At 38.6% G+C, this 17,836-nt stretch overlaps 1 protein-coding gene across 1 annotated transcript in view; it reads left to right on the forward strand.

The window, feature by feature from the left end:
* The window catches only part of LOC113422078 (uncharacterized), a 131,558-nt gene extending 115,070 nt beyond the window's left edge, over positions 1–16,488 (forward strand). Inside the window, exons 58-66 of the mRNA XM_087947337.1 lie at positions 280–364; positions 764–840; positions 2,517–2,660; positions 5,690–5,761; positions 7,087–7,204; positions 11,257–11,450; positions 14,530–14,717; positions 14,867–14,965; positions 16,033–16,488. Coding sequence (XP_087803463.1) covers positions 280–364; positions 764–840; positions 2,517–2,660; positions 5,690–5,761; positions 7,087–7,204; positions 11,257–11,450; positions 14,530–14,717; positions 14,867–14,965; positions 16,033–16,326 — 1,271 coding nt within the window. The 3' untranslated portion in view covers positions 16,327–16,488. The remainder of the gene's footprint in view (positions 1–279; positions 365–763; positions 841–2,516; positions 2,661–5,689; positions 5,762–7,086; positions 7,205–11,256; positions 11,451–14,529; positions 14,718–14,866; positions 14,966–16,032) is intronic.
* The last annotated feature ends 1,348 nt before the right edge of the window (positions 16,489–17,836 follow it).

The following is a 17,836-nucleotide window of genomic DNA, read 5'->3' on the forward strand; positions in this document are numbered from 1 at the left end:
ATAGCTAGGAATATGTGAAAAAGGATGCATTCTCAAAATTATAATTCTTAAGCCTCCTAGATAAAGATAACCAAACCACTCAAATATATGCATTATCTGGCATTCTTTCTTTTTTTTTCTGCTTTTTAAAATCATCTAATTGTAATCTATAAAGAGGACAATATAAATATGTGTCATTGTGGTAGAAACACTGGCTCAGCCCAAAGAAATTAGCAATGATTCAATATCAGGAAGAGAACTGTTGGTCCTGACAGTAGATGTATTCTCTTTTCTTCATAGAAACATATCCAAATAAAATGCAAGATGCAAAGATGTTCAAGTTGCCCAGAATGGTGGAGAGGTCAGTTCTCCAAACACCAAACAGGTAGAGCAAGATTTATCCATCTGATTTCTTCTCTCCCACTGAAACTTTGGTGATTAAGTAATGGGTTTTCAGGGCTGGAAGAATTTAAAAAGGCTATTTGTTGTTTAATCCTATTATTTGTCTCCCATACTATTTTGGAATATGCAAGTCAGTATTCAGATGACATGCTAATATTTCATAATAAAACTTTCAAAAAATCAGTCTCCCTTTAATAACTGTAATAATAAATAATTGAGTAATGGCTTTTATTATATTGCCAATTATTAACAATGATTGTAGTCTTTTTTTTCCAGAAACTCCTTCATTTTGCATCCAGTATTTCGCTCTTTTTCATAAAAACAGTGGAGTTCTTGAAAATTAATCAGTATCGTTTGTTTGTTTGTTTTTTAATTTGGACAGGGTTTTCCCTTCTGTGACTTTGAATGAGGAGGCCAGACCCAAAGCAGTGAAGAACCTGAGTAAGCCACAGCTAGAAGGTATTTCTCCTGCTTAGAAATCCTATAACTTGAAATTTTCCCAAGGCCCTGTATATAGTTTGTGAAGAATGTGTCTGAAAGATATAATAATTTTATCATTAGTCCTGTTCTACTAACTTACACCCTTAATTTAAATCTACCTTCTTCATGGAAATTGTTTTGTGGTGAAGAGTTTTTACTTAGAGGTTCCATGCATAAAACAGGAACATTTAAGCTTTGCATTATTTTAAACGTAATACCACTGTTTTTCGTAGATTTTATCAAAGATTTGGTAGTTAACTTGAACTGCAATTATATTATGCGCAATCTTCATAACCCTGAAAAAATACATGATAATAATATTAATATCTACTGTAAGAAATCAGCTTCCAGAAAAGAAAATATATTTAAAAAGTGATATTTCCTATTGTGCTATCATGTCATGTTGTTACAAACCTTTTGCTTTCCTTTTTCTGGCCATGTACTTTTTAAAGTGCTTTGATCCCTAAAGCATTGTCAGTAACCTGCTATAATATTATAATTTCTGAAAAGACACTGTTTTTACCTTTTTTGTTTTTGTTTTTCTAATAATTATGATATAATAATTTAAATTATGATTGTTTTATTTATTTTACTGTTTTATTGGATTATTGTACCCTGCCCAGAATCTCTTTCCATGAGATGGGCAGCAATATAAATTTGATTAATTAATTAATCAATTGATTAATTAATTAGCGCCACGGTGGTGCAGTGGTTAGAATGCAGTATTGCAAGCTACTTCTGCTGACTGCTGGCTGCCTGCAATTTGGCAGTTTGGCAGATTGAATCTCACCAGGCTCAAGATTGACTCAGCCTTCCATCCTTCAGAGGTGGATAAAATGAGGAGCTAAATTATTGGGGGCAATATGCTGACTCTGTAAACCATTTAGAGAGGGCTGTAAAGTACTGTAAAGCGGTATGTAAGTCTGCTATTGCTACTGCAAATTAATACTCTGATTCAGAGGTTCTCAGCCTGTGGTCCATTGACCCCTGGAGGGCTGTGATGTTCTATAACTTCAAAAGATGTATGATTTAAATGTTGAGTTAAGTCCTGGAAGTCTATGGCCATGGTTCCATGGCCACGATAGGGGGCGGTCTGTGGTAAAGAAAAGGTGGAGAACCAAAGCTTTGGTAAAACGGCCTCCCCAATTTACAAAATAGGAACTGATCTTCGGTTGCAAGAATCAGATTGAGTAGCAGCTTTAGATAAGAAATTGGCAAGTTTTTCATAAAACAAAAAGAATTTGGGACTGGAGTTGGAGGATATGCAATTTGGTCATATGAAATACAAAATATAGAAAATAACTATATTTAAAGTTCTGTGGAAAACAGGGAAGCATGTTTATTTTAAGTCATCCAGTGCTATCTCATGCCCTTCAAATATATTAATCATCATTTCCCATCATTCCCAGAAAGCATAGTGAATTATGGCTGACAATTATGACAGTTGGCCCAGCATGATGGAAGGGAACACATCAGGCTGGCCAATACTTTCTTTAGTCCATTAATTTCCGAAGTACAAGATAATAATGGGATTTACTAGGAATCAGATGCAAGGACAGGGTACATTCATAACAAAAGGCTGGTGAGCAGGTAACCTGATCTTTCTTGCTTCCATTTCTCCTGAGTCTTACCTCCTACTTTTCCTCTCTGCATAGCCTTCCGTACAGCTTATGATACATTCAGAAAGGACCTTGATGGCATAATTGATCTGGCAGCCCTAGAGACCACAGCCCATAATTTAGGAATCAATTTAACAGAGGAGGAAGTTCTTGATGAACTGATATATGCTGACATGGATGGTAAGCGCATAGCGATAGATCTTATTTAGTGGTGATAATTGGGACCAACAATGCCATTGCTAAGCAGAGCAATCACTAGGTGGGAAATTACACTGCCCTAGCTGTTTTCCGGCTTTAAACTGACAAAATTAATCAGAATCGCAACTTTGTTGTGTGGGTCTCCTAACCATTCTTCTGCCCTTTGAAATGCTCACTTAGGCACTGGGATAAATATTCAAACATAAATAAATTAACATTTGAGTTTACATTCATTGGAGAGGCATGGAACATGCATGAAAAGCAGTGCCTTGGTGCCAGCAACTATGAAGCACACTAAGCAAACAGCCCGATATATTCTCTATTATTTGCCTGTTTACTCTCTCTTTCCAATTTTTTCCTTTGCAGAGGGAAAAAAAATAATAGGCATATGATAACCCATATTGACTATAACGGCCATTATGTGATTGATCCTACAAAGATCCTAAATGCTGACATTGGTTGAAAAATTATTTTTTCAGCATTATTGTGTTGGTAATAGTTGGTGAATGAGGCAGTCAGTAAGCAAGGATTAACGATTCCCTTTTTCTTATGCTCTTAATGTCTTATATACAACGGATGCCCGTGAGCTGGGGAGAAACACCAATTCTCAGTGATAGTTGAAAATTTGTGCAAAGCTAAAATTCAGATATCCTGCCTGTACAAGTAGCCCTTGACTTACAACAGTTCATTTAGCAATCATTCGAAGTCACAATGGCTCTGAAAAAAGTGACTTATGACCATTTTTCACACTTGCGACCATTGCAGCTTCTCCACGATCACATAATCAAAATTGAGATCTTGGCAACTGACTCATGCTTATAATGGTTGCAGTGCACCCAGGGTCATGTGATCACTTTTTGCAACCTTTGGTCAAGCAAAATCAATGTGGAAGCCAGATCCGCTTAATAACCATGTTACTAAATTAAGAGTGGCAGTGATTCACTTAACAACAATGGCAAGAAAAGTTGTAAAATAGGGCAAACTCACTGAACAAATTTCTCACTTAACAACAGAAATCTTGGGGTCAATTGTGGTCATAATTTGACGATTACCTGTAGTTTTACATCTTGGCTTTGGGAAGCATACTCCCACTCTATCCATCCTTAGACTCACTATTTATAGAGAATCAAGAAGATGGCTTTGAAGTCCTGGGAAGGAAGATAGTATTTGGAAGAGATTCAGGCTGACTCTTTCCTGACTTTTTGAGGTAGGAGAGGAGAAACACAAGTAGACTTACAGGATTCTTTCTCTGTAGTCTATCCCTATAATTCTATAGTTTTTCCTATTCCAAGATTTTATAAATTCTATATTTCTATTTATGGAGCCAATTTCCTAGACCAATCTACATTCTAAAGCTGACGCAGTCAGATCATTCGTTCCCTACATTCCTTGCAGAAACCTGTCTGGTTATTTGTTGTTGTTGTTCTGCTTTACAACTATTGTTACTCCCGTCCCCTCAATTTCATGTATATATCAGATTCTGGACACAAACAACAAATAAAGTTCTTTGCCCTTATGCCTTGTATGTAGGCTTCTCAGGAGCAACAGGCTGGCTTCAATTGGAAATAAGGCATTAGATGAAATGCACTTTCAGTCTCTTCATATTCTGAGGGATAAAAAAGGTTTAGAAGAGTGGCATATTGGCAAATGTTTCATAATTGATTCTTTCTCCCCAATCCAAAAAAAAATTCAATGTCTTTATTGCCGCTGTCACTAGCTGCCAAATAGTTGATCGACACACAATCAACCAAAATGCAAAATTCCAGAAAACATAATCAGCTCTTGCAAGCTGGTATGAGTTTGTCCCAGCACATTATCGGATTAAAATCAGAACTCTTATTCAAGTGTACACAGGAATAAGAGATAGCATGTTAATGAATGAATGGAAGTGTATAGATAATCCTAGGTTTATAACCACAGTGGGGTTGGGAAATTGTCATTAGGTGGTACAGTTATTAAGCAAGACATCATGTGACCACACCAAATTTTATGACCATTTTTGCCATGGTCATGAAATGAATCACTAAGCAAGACATCAGGTGATCATGACTTACAATTTCCATTGGCTTCCTTATCGACCTTGCTTGTCAAAAGCCAACTGGGAAGGTCTTATATGGTGACCACATGGTGACTCTGGGATGCTGAAACCATCATAAGTGTGAGCTTGTTGCCCAGTGCATAGATAGCAATCATGTGACCTCAAGGACACTGCAATGATCATCACTATTTTCAATGCCACCGTAACTTTGATCTCTGCAAGGATGTTCGCAAGTCAAAGACTGTTGTGGTTCGCCAGCAGCAGGTATGGACAGCTCAGGTCTCAGAGAGCAAGGACTCAGATGAGGGGCCTGTGTGTGATGCAGGGATGGAGCCAGGACCACCAGGGAGTGGAATGCTGCCTTCGGAGATTGTGGAGGCTGGCAGCAGTGATGAAGAGGTCCCCGAGAAGCCTGTGCCCATTGCGTGTGTGCGCAGGGCTATTCAAAGGAAAGAGCAGCTGCAGCAGCATGGGCAACTTGGGAGTAAGGCTGCAAGGTAATGGCCCCTCTGTTAAGAGATAAAAGCAGCTGAGAAACCGGAGTTCTTTGCAGGAAGCAAAGAAGTTTTTGGACTCAAGCCTTGTGGACGTTTGGAGTACCTTGGTTGGTGTTGACTCTTTGTGTTCGAAATATTTCTTAGTAACTTTATCTAATATTCTTGGCAGCCTTGCACAACCCTGGCAAGGCTCGTTATTATCAGAGACAATTAGTTTGAAACAGCCTTTTAACCGTGAAGGAATGGAATTCGTAAAGAATCATTAAAAGGTTTTGCTGTTACCTCTGTTTCGTGTTTGTTTCCTTGGAACAAGGTTTGGGTCAGAACAAAGACTACCTTTACAATTCAGGCAAAATTGTCGAGTTGCCACCAGAAGTAAGAATAAAGTATAATTGGAAGTAACTCCTTTCAATCTAGCTTATTAATTGATTGTTCTTGGTGGGGTTTTTCTTTTTTTTGTGGGAACTATTTTTCAGGAGATGGAAAAGTAAATTTCACAGATTTCCTCAACATCATCACAGATACCAAGCGATTCATCCAGGCCGTAGGTGAGAAGAAAGAGAACCTTCTTCTTAGTAGGACAAATCCCCTATTTCCCATATAGGCTTTGCATTTTGGGTTTTCCATGAGAAATTGCCTGTAGTATTTAATACAATGGGATGACATTGCTAAGCAATGGTAAGACAAGCTTACTATCTATCTATCTATCTATCTATCTATATCCCTCTCCCTCTCCCCCTCCTTCCCTCCCTCCCCTCTCTCTCACTGCCTTGCATAACAACAAAAATGGCCTCAGTTGTGGTACTAAGTCAAGGATTACCTATAACAAGTTGCAAAATGGAAGCAACACCTTGCTGAAAGTTAGTAATATACTGTGTGGTTGCTGTTTCATTTTATATAAGGTCCAAAATTAAACTTCAGATTAGATAAACAGGCTCTTTAATATCTATTAAAAGAACTAATTGAATGGAAACTGCTTCATGTTTGAATTTTATGCCCAGTAATTATCCTGGGATGAATGCAAAAAAGATTTCCTTTAGCTTTTAGAGAGAATTGGGAATTGATTCAGGAGTTAGGACTTTCCACATTTCCCTGAAGAGATAGATTTGTGTTCCCAGATGAGGGTAGTCGGCTTATTGTGATGATCTGGGGCATGGCACAAAGGGAACACAGATAATAAGTAGGAATCCTTTTATTAGCTCCAACTTTGCCCCCAATGTCCTGGTTACCTTCTGGTTGGAGAAAAACTCTCCGAGGAACAGCCTTTGGCTGCAGAGAATCAAGTCCAATATGTGGTCAACAAAAACTGTGACTATAAGTCCAATCACGGCAAGATGAGGTAATTAGTCAGGCAGGGCAGGAGAAGGAATTCCAGACGTAAAGGAATGGCTGTAATTCAACATGGTTGGGACAATGCCAGGAACAGATAACCAAAGTCAACACAAGATAAACTCATGTTTGCTCCCAGCAGACGCTGCACTCAGCATGCATCTCTTTTAAACTCTCTTCCCAGGTGTGGCTAATGAAGGGAATCAGAACCCTTTCCTCTCCCATAAGCCACACAACCCACGTTGCTCTCTTCTCCATTCCTGCATGCCCTCAGATGAAGAGGGGTGGGTCTGGGTCTTCCTCTGAATTCCCTCTCCCTTGTTCTACCTCTCCCTTGCTCTGCCCAGCCGGACTTTGCCCTTCCCCAGTTTCCTTCACAGCCAACGGAGCCACACCCCTGATCCCTGTCAGCTGTTCGTTTTCCTCTCGGATTCAGACTCTGACAGGGCATGACATTTATAACACCAGCCCTTCTGCATTGTTGTTAGCCTTCTCTTTTCCCACTCTGGCAATTTCTTGACATAAATATTCTGTTTTCCATAAGCCCCTAAGAAAGATGACAAAGAGACTGTTGATGCCCGAGGAATCTTGTTCTTTGAGCTCCTGTCAAAGCTGGTGGAATCATCTAAACTGCCAAGACATACTACTACAGCTATTGTCAGGTGAGAAAGAGGAAATCCTAAGCATATTGCATGGGCACAGAAACATAGACTGATTCATATAATATTCCTTGTATGTTTCTATGAACCCAGAGATTCATTTTTTCCTTACAAAACAGTTCAAAAATAAATTTGTTAAATTTTAATGGCGTAATCCTTTAGTCATTAACATCTTTACCAACAGCAATTTAGATTGGGAGTTCTCCCAAATGACAATAAATGGAAAAATGTTTTGAATCTGATTCACATTTTATTCATACAGTAATTTGGAAATCTTTTCAATTATACAAGACTGTTTCAATGGGAATCTTTTTTTTTTTTTTTACAATCACAGCTAATGTAAATTATCCAGCATTCTTTTTATTAGAAGAGGTTTAATGAATAACTATAAGAAAGAAAGAAGAATTTAGGAGGCCTTATTTTTTGTTCTTAGGATTGGTTCTCAAAGTAAATCTATTTATTAAATGTAAAAATTTTAGTTGGAAAAAAAATCCATGCTTTTTGCATACTTCTCCATCAGATATTTAGTAAGAAATTCATATTTCATGCATGTTCTTCACTGAAATGTCACTTGCATTTTCCAAATTATTCCACTTACTGCTGTGCATTATGTGAAACTCTCAGTTGACCAAAGTTTGATAAGTGGCAGGGACAATTTGATGGAGACAATCATGATATATGAAAGAATGCAAGTTGGAATGTAAGAGCAGTAAATGGAAAACATCAAGAATTAACTAACAAAATGAAAGAAAAATAAATATGTATCTATAAAGCTAAGTAAATTTATAAGCCCAATAAAATTAGTCTGATTTTGTGGAGTAGAATTGATGAAAATATACAGGGAACTAAAGAAACAGATTTAATTATGAACGAAAAGGTATCATTCTGATGATACTGAACCCAATGCAGGATGATTTCTCCCAGCAGTTTCATATAGATATTAAATAGGAGGCAAGAGAGACTGAGGTATTACACATAATGGGCCTACAACTGAATCTCTCCTTCCCACACCATCACTACCTGATTCTAGCAATGGAGAAAGGAGAACATTGCAAAACAGTGCCACCCAAACCTCTCCAGCAATACTCAATGGTCAATTATATTAAAAGCTGCCAAGAGGTCAAGAAAAACCAAGATGAACACATCACCTTAAACCAAGCCCTCCAAGGTCATCCACAAGGCAACCAGCGGTTATTTAGTGCATGGCATATCATACATGAACTAGCAATATATATATATATTAACATTTCATATAGAGCAACCAAGTAATGTCTCAGAACTGTAGCCTGGCCTTAATTCTGACTGCAAAAGGTCCAGATAACAGATAACAGATAATCAGAATTGGAAAGGACCTTGTAGGTCATCTACTCCAACCCCCTGCCCAAGCAGGCGACCCTACGCTATTTCTGATAGATGGGTATCCAATCTCTTCTTGAAAGTCTCAAGTGATGGCGCTCCCACAACTTCTGAGGGCAAGCTGTTCCATTGATTGATATTTCTCACTGTCAGAAAGTTTCTCCTTATTTCCAGGTTAAATCTCTCCTTGTTCAGTTTTCATCCATTATTCCTTGTCTGGCCTATGGGCACTTTAGAAAATAGCTTGACCCATTCCTCTCTGTGGCAGCCCCTCAAATATTGGAAGACCGCTATCATGTCTCCCCTGGTCCTTCTCCTCACTTGACTAGCCACACGCAGTTCCTGTAACCGTTCCTCATATGTTTTAGCCTCCAGTCCCCTAATCATCCTGGTTGCTCTTCTCTGTACTTTTTCTAGAGTCTCAACATCTTTTTTATAGTGTGGTGATGCTGGATGAAACTGGATGCAGTACTCTAGATGTAGTCTTACTAAGGCTTTATAGAGTGGTATTAGTACGTCACTTGATCTCGATTGTATCCCTCTGTTAATGTAATTTAGGATTGCATTAGCTTTTTTGGCTGCTGCTGCTGACTCATATTTAGCTGGTTGTCCACTAAGACTCCAAGATCCCTCTCACAGTTACTGCTATTAAGCCTGGTTTCACCCAGTTTATATGTGTACTTTTGGTTTTTCTTGCCTAAGTGTAGGACTTTACTTTTCTGTAGATAATCTACTTCATCAGGCCTCCCACCATCCAATAAATTCCCTTGCTTAAAAATGGAAGGTTAGATACCAGGAAAAAGTTCTCTGAGAAATGGATGATCTCTTCCGGAGGAAATGAATTACCACCTCTTTCAAGGCTAGCAGAACCATACCTCTCCCCAAAAGATCCAATCAAATGTCACTTCTCAGGAGATCTTAATTAATTAGGAGGAGCATAAGTCCAGATTACAGATGGTCAAGCTTAGAGAAGGACCCTGTGCACTTCCCCTGACTGGCTCCAGTGGTGGGATTCAAATATTCTTGCCACTGGTTCGGTGGGCGAGGCTTGGTGGGCGTGCTTTGCGTACGTGCACACACTTTGCATGCACACACATGCCAAATGCGCACTTTGCACAGGCACTGAGACATTTGCGCAGGCACAGAGGCATTCTAACTCGCCTCCTGCAAGCCTGCACGATCCTGGTTGCTGCCGCGTGGCACTATTCTGTGCCGCGCAAAGCAGCTGCGCTTCAAATTCAGCAGATAAAAGTGAGTATGGGAGCCTGGGCGAGCGGGTGGGCCCAACAGCAAAGTGGTGGAGAGAACCGGTTCGGTCTCCAGTGCTCATCTCTCCTATCAGCTTGCCAGAACCGGGCAGAACCGGTCGAATAGCATCACTGACTAGCTCAAACACCATGAAATAATCAAGCTAGAATATGCCTTAGTCACTTCCACTGCACCTGAAGTTGAGCAACTTTATCTAGCATACTCTGATTTTCCCTAGGGGCCACTTGAGAAATTGGGATTGTTGTGGAAGACTGGTGCCACTGTCCTGTCCCCACTGACACCACCCTACCACTTGGCACTGATGCCTCATCCTCCACTGATGCCTTCTTTCCCCCACTACTGACACCACACTGATGTTCTGCCCTTGCCATTGATATCCCGCCAATGCCCCATCATCCTACCATCAATGCTGCAGGCCGGACTGCAACAACCCACAGGCTGGATGGGGCCCCGGGACATCAATTGCTCAGATCTGATCTAAGAGATGCCTAGAATAGTCCTCACAGTGGCTCTAAAAGGATTCATTTGCCATGCCCCCACCCCTATGCAGGAGGATTCTGGGTTCCTTGCCCTTGGCCTGCAACAAACACCAGATCCACGTTGCATCCTCTATGTGTTGTATCCTCTATGAGTTGGGCCATCAATAAGTTGTGCCAGATCCAGGGCCACTATGACAGCCATGAATTTCCAAGCCACCTCTGTTTCTGGGCCCACAAGGCTGTTTGAAGCACTACCAGTCTAGGGAATATTACCATCAATTCCATGAATGTAGGAGCTCAGGCAGAGCCTAGCTGTCCCACAGGGAGGAAAGTAGATAAGCAACAAGCTCAACTGATCTCTATGACCCTGCTTCCCAAAGAGCTATACGTCTAGCTATGCATGTATGTAGTATGCCACTAGAGACTTTTGCGACCTTTCCAGATGGCCTACAATAAGCAATCAATGGGAAAGTCAGATTCACTTAACAATCATGTTATTAATAACTGCAAATGATTTGCTTAAAACAACCATGGCAGAAAGGTAATAAAATTAGGTGTAACTCATTTAACAATTGCCTTGATTAACAACAGAAATTCTGGTCTCAGTTGTGGTCGTAAGTTGAGAATTATCTGTAAAATGCATGCGATCATGCTAATTGGATATATAAAAAGGATGGGTGCAAGATGAATAGACTGGATTTTTAAAAATGCTGCAACAGATGACGATGAGAGGAAAATATTGTATAATGTGCGTAGAGAGAAAAAGTTAGTTGCACAGAATATCATTAAAGAGAATGAGGGATGGCTAAGATTTAAAAAGACAGAGGAAACTCTGAGTGATTATAAAGTCAACAATGGAAAAAGCAAATGGTTTAACCATCTTACTTACATGTTTTCCTCAGTTTTCTTTAATGCTCACTTTGGTTTTTTCCTTGTCTTGCTTTCTATTAGCTATTATCGCCAAAAGTTCCTGGACTGTACAAGCAAGAAAGCTTCAGGCAGGACAGCCAAACAGGGTCAACACCATCCTGATAAAGAAAGATTGCCCAAAAGCCAATCTTCCCCAATTACTGCCTTTGCTGGTGCTGCCCGCATCTGCATCATGAATGAAAAGGAACTGGAATCATACGTGGCAAATATCCAAGGTAAGCACTCACACTGCAGCAAACTTCAGAGCTGAATTATATCTGTTAAGAACCTGGTGGATCATACACTGGAAAAATGGAACTGATAATCTTAAATCTCTATGCTAAGCCATGCAATTTCCTTGGTTTTACCTTGTAGTGGAGTTGAGAAAATGCATTAAACGTATCTAGTGATCTCAGGGTTTTTGCACAAAACCATGCTTTGCTGGCCTATTGCCATAATTAAGATTGATCAATCATTCTGCCTTAATTGAAGCCCAAGTCCAAACAGGCAGGCAAGAGATTGACTAACTTAGTGAAACTTTCAAGGAGCAAAATGCTTTCGCAGGAATCATATTCTGTACCTCACCGTATTCCTACTTTGAAACCACTAGGCACAGCTGGTGGTTTGTTTGATTCCTGTTACTGATTAACATAGCATAATCTATATCTGTACTACTTTATTAAATATAACAGCATAGAAGACATGCTTTGAAAGAATTATAATTTATAAGGAGATCAGTGAAGAAAACAGCATGCATGTCCCACACAGTTATGTGTATTTAAGCTTAATTATAACAGCATATAAGAATTAATGTATTAGTGCAAAAGCACTCTAGAAAAAGGTGACAACTGGGAGATGGGAGAGATTTTTTTAAAAGTAGATGCAGAGGATGATATTGTGAAGCTGCTTTGGTAAGTAGTTCTAGGCACATTATGTATCATATTAGATACCTGAACACACTTGTAAGTGGATCATAAGCTTCCTAACAGACAGGAAGCAGCAGGTGAAGCAAGGCAGAATCACATCTAATAATTGTACAATTACCACAAGTGGCCCCCAAGGCTGTGTGCTTTTTCCACTTCTCTTCTCCCTAAATACCATTGACTGCATCTCAAATGATCCATCTGTTAAAATACTGAAGTTTGCAGATGATACAACAGTAATTGGTCTCATTCGAGACAATGACGAATCCGCATACAGACAGGAGGTTGTACAACTTGCCTTGTGGTGTAACTGGAACAATCTTGAACTGAACACCCTCAAAACCGTAGAAATGGCTTTAGGAGAAACCTTCCCATACTACCACCTCTTACAATACTAGATAACACAGTATCAACAGTAGAGACCTTGAAATTTCTAGGTTCTATCATATCACAAAATGGACACCTAACATCAAAAATGTCATCAAAAAAGCACAACAAATGATGTTTTTCTGTGCCAATTCAGAAAGCTCAAACTGGCCAAGGAGCTTCTGATATAGTTCTATAGAGAAATTATTGAGTCTGTCATCTGCACCTATATAACTGTCTGGTTGGTTCTGCAACCCAACAAAACAGGCTTCAGAGAGTCATTAGGACTGCAGAAAAAAAAACAATTACTACCAACCTGCCTTCCATTGAGGACCTATATACTGCACAAGTCAAAAAGAGGGCTGTGAAAATAATTACAGACCCCTCGCATCCTGGACATAAACTGTTTCAACTCCTACCCTCAAAACGACACTATAGAGCATGCACATCAGAACAACTAGATACAAGAACAGTTTTCCCCTGAACACTATCATTCTGTTAACAAATAATTCCCTCAACACTGTCAAACTATTTACTAAGTCTGCATTACTATTACTATTAATCCTCCCATCCTTCCTTTCACCCATCTCCTCACACTTATGACTGTATGACTGTAACCTTGTTGCTTGTTGTATCCGAATGTTTTTTATTGGTTGTTTCCTAGTATGATTTGATTGCTTATTGTACCCTATGACTATTAAGTGCTGTACCTTATGATTCTTGATGAATGTATCTTTTATGTACACTGAGAGCATATGCACCAAGTCAAATTCCTTGTGTATCCAATTATGCTTGGCCAATAAAGAATTTTATTCTATTCTATTCTGTTCTATTCATATGAGTAGCATTATAAGGGAGTAAGACTTTTCCTTTTCAAGATTCTTTTAGAGCACAGGCTGAGCTAAATACAGATTTTGCATTGCATTAGTCCAACCCTGGGTTTGTCTGTCTCTTCTTTTTTCTCGTAATGGGTGAGCATTTGTTGGATTTTTGCTCATGTGGTGGCAATGAAGCAAACAATGCTTTGTTGTCAGAATGTCATAATTGTTGACCACATTCCCTGAGAAGATTTTTTTTTTCTGGATTAGGAATGAGGATGGGGAAAGCACACAGCATTTGGTTAGGAAGAAGTCTGTGCTCCATTTTCTGCTTCCACAAAAGAAATTAATTCCAGTAGAAAATAACCAGTCTGATATTGGATAAGGTTTTAGGCACATCTCTTAAAAAATTATTCCAGTGCTAAAAAGATTTCCTACTTTTCTAAATCTTTAGGGAAATTATAAGGCAGGTGGGAAATATATTGAATGTATTTATTCTTTTGCATTGATTTATAAATTTATTGTACCAGGTAATTTAATATTTACCAAACATACATGCCCAGATTAAATATGATACATGCCATCTTCTCTATTATTGCAAATATAAATTATAGTACTCCAACCATCCATTTGAATTGCTGGTTGGAAGGGCATTTGCTATGGTTTTTCCAAATTCCTAGGACTTCATTTATCTAGTACAGAAAATAATTAAGAATATATGCAGGAATAATTTACCTTCTTGTGTGCAATGTTAAGCACAAATATAAAAGTTGAGTTTGCATTGTGAAATGCACATTTTGTCATTTTTGTATTTTCATAATTTATACTGGATGACTGTGCTTCTGTTTACAAAGCTTTTCCTCCAATACCTAACAAGAGCTGGGTAAGATTTCAATCAGAGCCATGGTATAGAAAAAAAGTATTTAAAAACAACAACATCCATTCGATAGTATATCATTACCATTCTGTGTGAACAGCACAAAGAAAAAGAAATGCATTCATTTCTAATTAGCTTCCGGCTAAAGGCTAATCTGCTGTCCTGCTTCCTTCCAGGTCGTTTGCAATGGCTATTTGCTTCTCTTGTACTTTGCTATGTTCTGCTCCAATTTCTCTTTGCTTTTCACTAGAGTTGAATTTGGATATTGATGAGTATCGATGATATACAGCTAAGAGCATCCTGACATTTGACTGTGTTTTGCTTTATCTAGGAAAAGTGAACCCTTCAGAGAGTCCCTATAATCAAATACCTATCTTTCCCTTGATCCCTAACCGGGATGTCTTGGTGAAAGGGAGGTCAACAAAGGATGTCCAGAAGCTAGACATGCAAAGGAAGATGGAGCCCCTCTCCTCCTTTGAAGACCATTTCATCCGTAAAAAGAGGTGGATAAAGCAGATAGTGAGTATACAATTCCATTCTGCCTATTTTCATCTAATGATTAAATCCTTCAAGTAGCCTTTCCGTATGTTTGTTTATATGATACTGATCTGCTCAGATTTGACAAACCTTCATTATACATTTTGTTTGTTTTTTTCTTTTATACATAGCCCAAGCCTGCCAAGGCTTCCAAACCATCCCTTTCTCTCTCTCCAGAGCTAAGTCAGAAGCGTTTGACTATGGATGACGTGAGTCAAATCCGACAAGAGGTAAGCTCTTTGAAACAGGTACTATTTATTGGGCTGGACCAAATTAAATTAGTTGGACTTATAATTAAAATCAATTACCAACCTTTGACTTAAGGAATGGGTAATTGCTCTCTGTAATGATAATTATGAATGGGAATAGTCTTTCTTTTTGAGTTTCACATCCACCTGTGCTTCTCTTGTATATCAAATTCACATATTCACTTAACCATTGCTTGGTCTTTTCTCTCCACCCATCTATCTTTCTGGTTATTATATTGATGCACTCTTGTTTCTTCTTCATTGTTTATTTTATTGTTTTATTATTTCTCTTTGTACTCCTTTCATTTTCTTCCATTTTATTATTGTAAGCCACCTAATGTAACCTTGAAACCTCTAAATTAAATTACTGTAATGTATATAAGCAGTATATTATCTTTATGGGAAGTTCAGAAACTAGCTCATGCTGGCTGGGGAATCCTGAAAGTTGGTCCACCCATCTCAACATTGAGAAACACTGATGTAGAGTATAATTCTGCAGCTTAACTGCTAATGGAATATGGGTGGAAAAAATTAATGGGCCCGGATGGAAAAAAAATTTCCAGCAATAGGTCCATCCATTGGGGTAATCTTCCGATTTCTTTTTCTGTGCGCCTTTGTTTGATACTTATGGAAAGTAGTCCCTTTTAGTTATTTTATTTTCCAGCCTTTTAAGAACTGCTAGTGTAGGCATTTTTAACTTTGACTGATTATTGAGAAGACATGTCTATATTATTTTATATGTCCATTTTTTACCATATCTTACTTTGTTAGGAATTCTGTGAATACATGTCTTCCTTAAAGGCATCAGATATTAACTTTATGAATAAAAACAAAGAACAAAGGGCAGTGGGAGGAAGTTTACCAGCCTCAAATTCCTCAAAGCTCCTTCTCATAATACCAGCTAATGTATTGGTTTAATTCGGGAGTCATAACTTTACTAATTACTCACATTTATATGCTACCCAATTCCCAATTAATCATTTTAAAAGTTTTTGCATTTTACTGTGATGATTTATCTCCCATCCATATTCTCTGGCTTTTCTATTTAGGTCAAGAAAGTGACAGGCTCCTATCGGAAAGTAATGGCTTTCCGTGAACGCAACAAAATACTGAAGCTGTGGAAGAGACTACGTGGTGGAGAGATTGGGCTGGAGACAGACAACCCCAGCTTCTACCAGATCTTCTCCACGTACACCTGGTCATGGAATGTTTTGCAGGAACTAGTATCACCCCGAGAACTTCGGGAATATGATAAAAAACAGTACCACCGTGTTGTCCGGCCAGCCACTCCTGTAGATAAAGTAATCAATACTAGTGGAAAATCAAAAAGAAGTCAGAAGTAACACCAGATGTTGCAACTAGTGCTCCTCCTTTTATGTGAATGCATTCCCTCAATCAGTCTCAGGCTGGTATGCAGATCACACTTTCTATGAGACATAGTGCAAGGTTTCAACTTTGTACCCTGGCTAATACAGTGAAAAATTAAGCTTCAAGAGGCAAACCATCTCTCTTGTCATCTTTGTTTTCTTATTGTTACTTATTGAGTTCCATTAGCAGGCACAAGGACAGTAAAACAGGAGAAAAATATTCAATCTTGAAACTCAAAAAAAGATTTGGGGGATAGCACTCAACTCTTTATCATCCACAATACATTCTATTCTCCTTACAATTTTTTTCTTTTCTTTCTTGTCCAACCTTAACAGTTAACTTAAAACAATTCTCAATAACCATGTTTCTCTAGAAATGAGTTGCATCAGGTGGTAAACTGCAGTCTTTAGAAGACAAACAAAGTTTGCACATTGCATGAAGGCATTTAGCTAATTCTGCAAAAAAAGTAGTAGCAGTAGTAGTAGTAGTTAATTGTATTATGGCTTCATTTAATGTGCAAAACCAATAATGTATTCATATGTTGTTCAAGGGAATGCATAAAGGAAAAATGCGTTTTGTTTTAAACTCTCAACCTTTTTATTATTCTAGGTTTTAGTTAAAACCGAGTGGGACGGATTTCACTAAGCAAGTATGGCAAGGCTGAACAAATATGTTTTGCTCCCCTCAGTCTTCCCAGCACTTTTCTTTCCCTGTCTCTTCTCAGCCAATTCTGCCATCACTGTCAAAAAAGCAGCATGACATAGTCCAATAGCCCGTTTTCCCATTCCCTTACCTACCTACCACCCCATTCTTAGTTCTCACAGCAATTGGTTTTACATCACAATGTTCTCTACAGTAAGGAAGTGATTCCCAAACTGGCATGTTCAATTATCCTCTCTCCATCCTGACTTCCCAGAACTTTTCTATCCCTCCCTCTTTCCCCTCAACTGCCAGGACTGTTAATGTTTGGTTTCCCTAAATTCTTTCAGTCCATATCTATAACGAAACAGCTCTACCCTGTACATGGATCAAAATATCTGGAAAACACATTTCTGTCCCGGAAGGAACCCTCCTCTCTAAATCAACTGCTTTATTCATCTAATTGTGCACAAACATTTTGCATATCGCTAATCTGAAGTACTTTTGTGGTTGCCTGTGTGAACTTGTTCATATCTAACTCGTGTACAGCCTGTGTATAAAGCACGTACATCCTGTTTTACAACCTCAATGGCTGGCATAGCACAGTATGCTAATTAAATAAGGCCATAGCAAAAAGAGTGGAGCAGACTGGAGAAATATTGAAGAAGACTTGGAGCATCTATGCCCTCAAAATACAATTCATATTTCAAAGTTGAAGGACTCAAAAAAGAGAAGTAATGATGTCAGTAAGAAGACAGGACCAAGTGGAAGAAGGCTCCATTTTTGATAAGGAGAAAGGCTGTTGTAACAATATAATTATATCCTAAAAGGAACTAACTATGGATA

The sequence above is a fragment of the Notechis scutatus genome, chromosome Z (assembly GCF_049901735.1).
Source record: "Notechis scutatus isolate UNSWTSFEM ecotype Mainland chromosome Z, rNotScu1.2, whole genome shotgun sequence".
Classification (NCBI taxonomy): Eukaryota; Metazoa; Chordata; class Lepidosauria; order Squamata; family Elapidae; genus Notechis; species Notechis scutatus.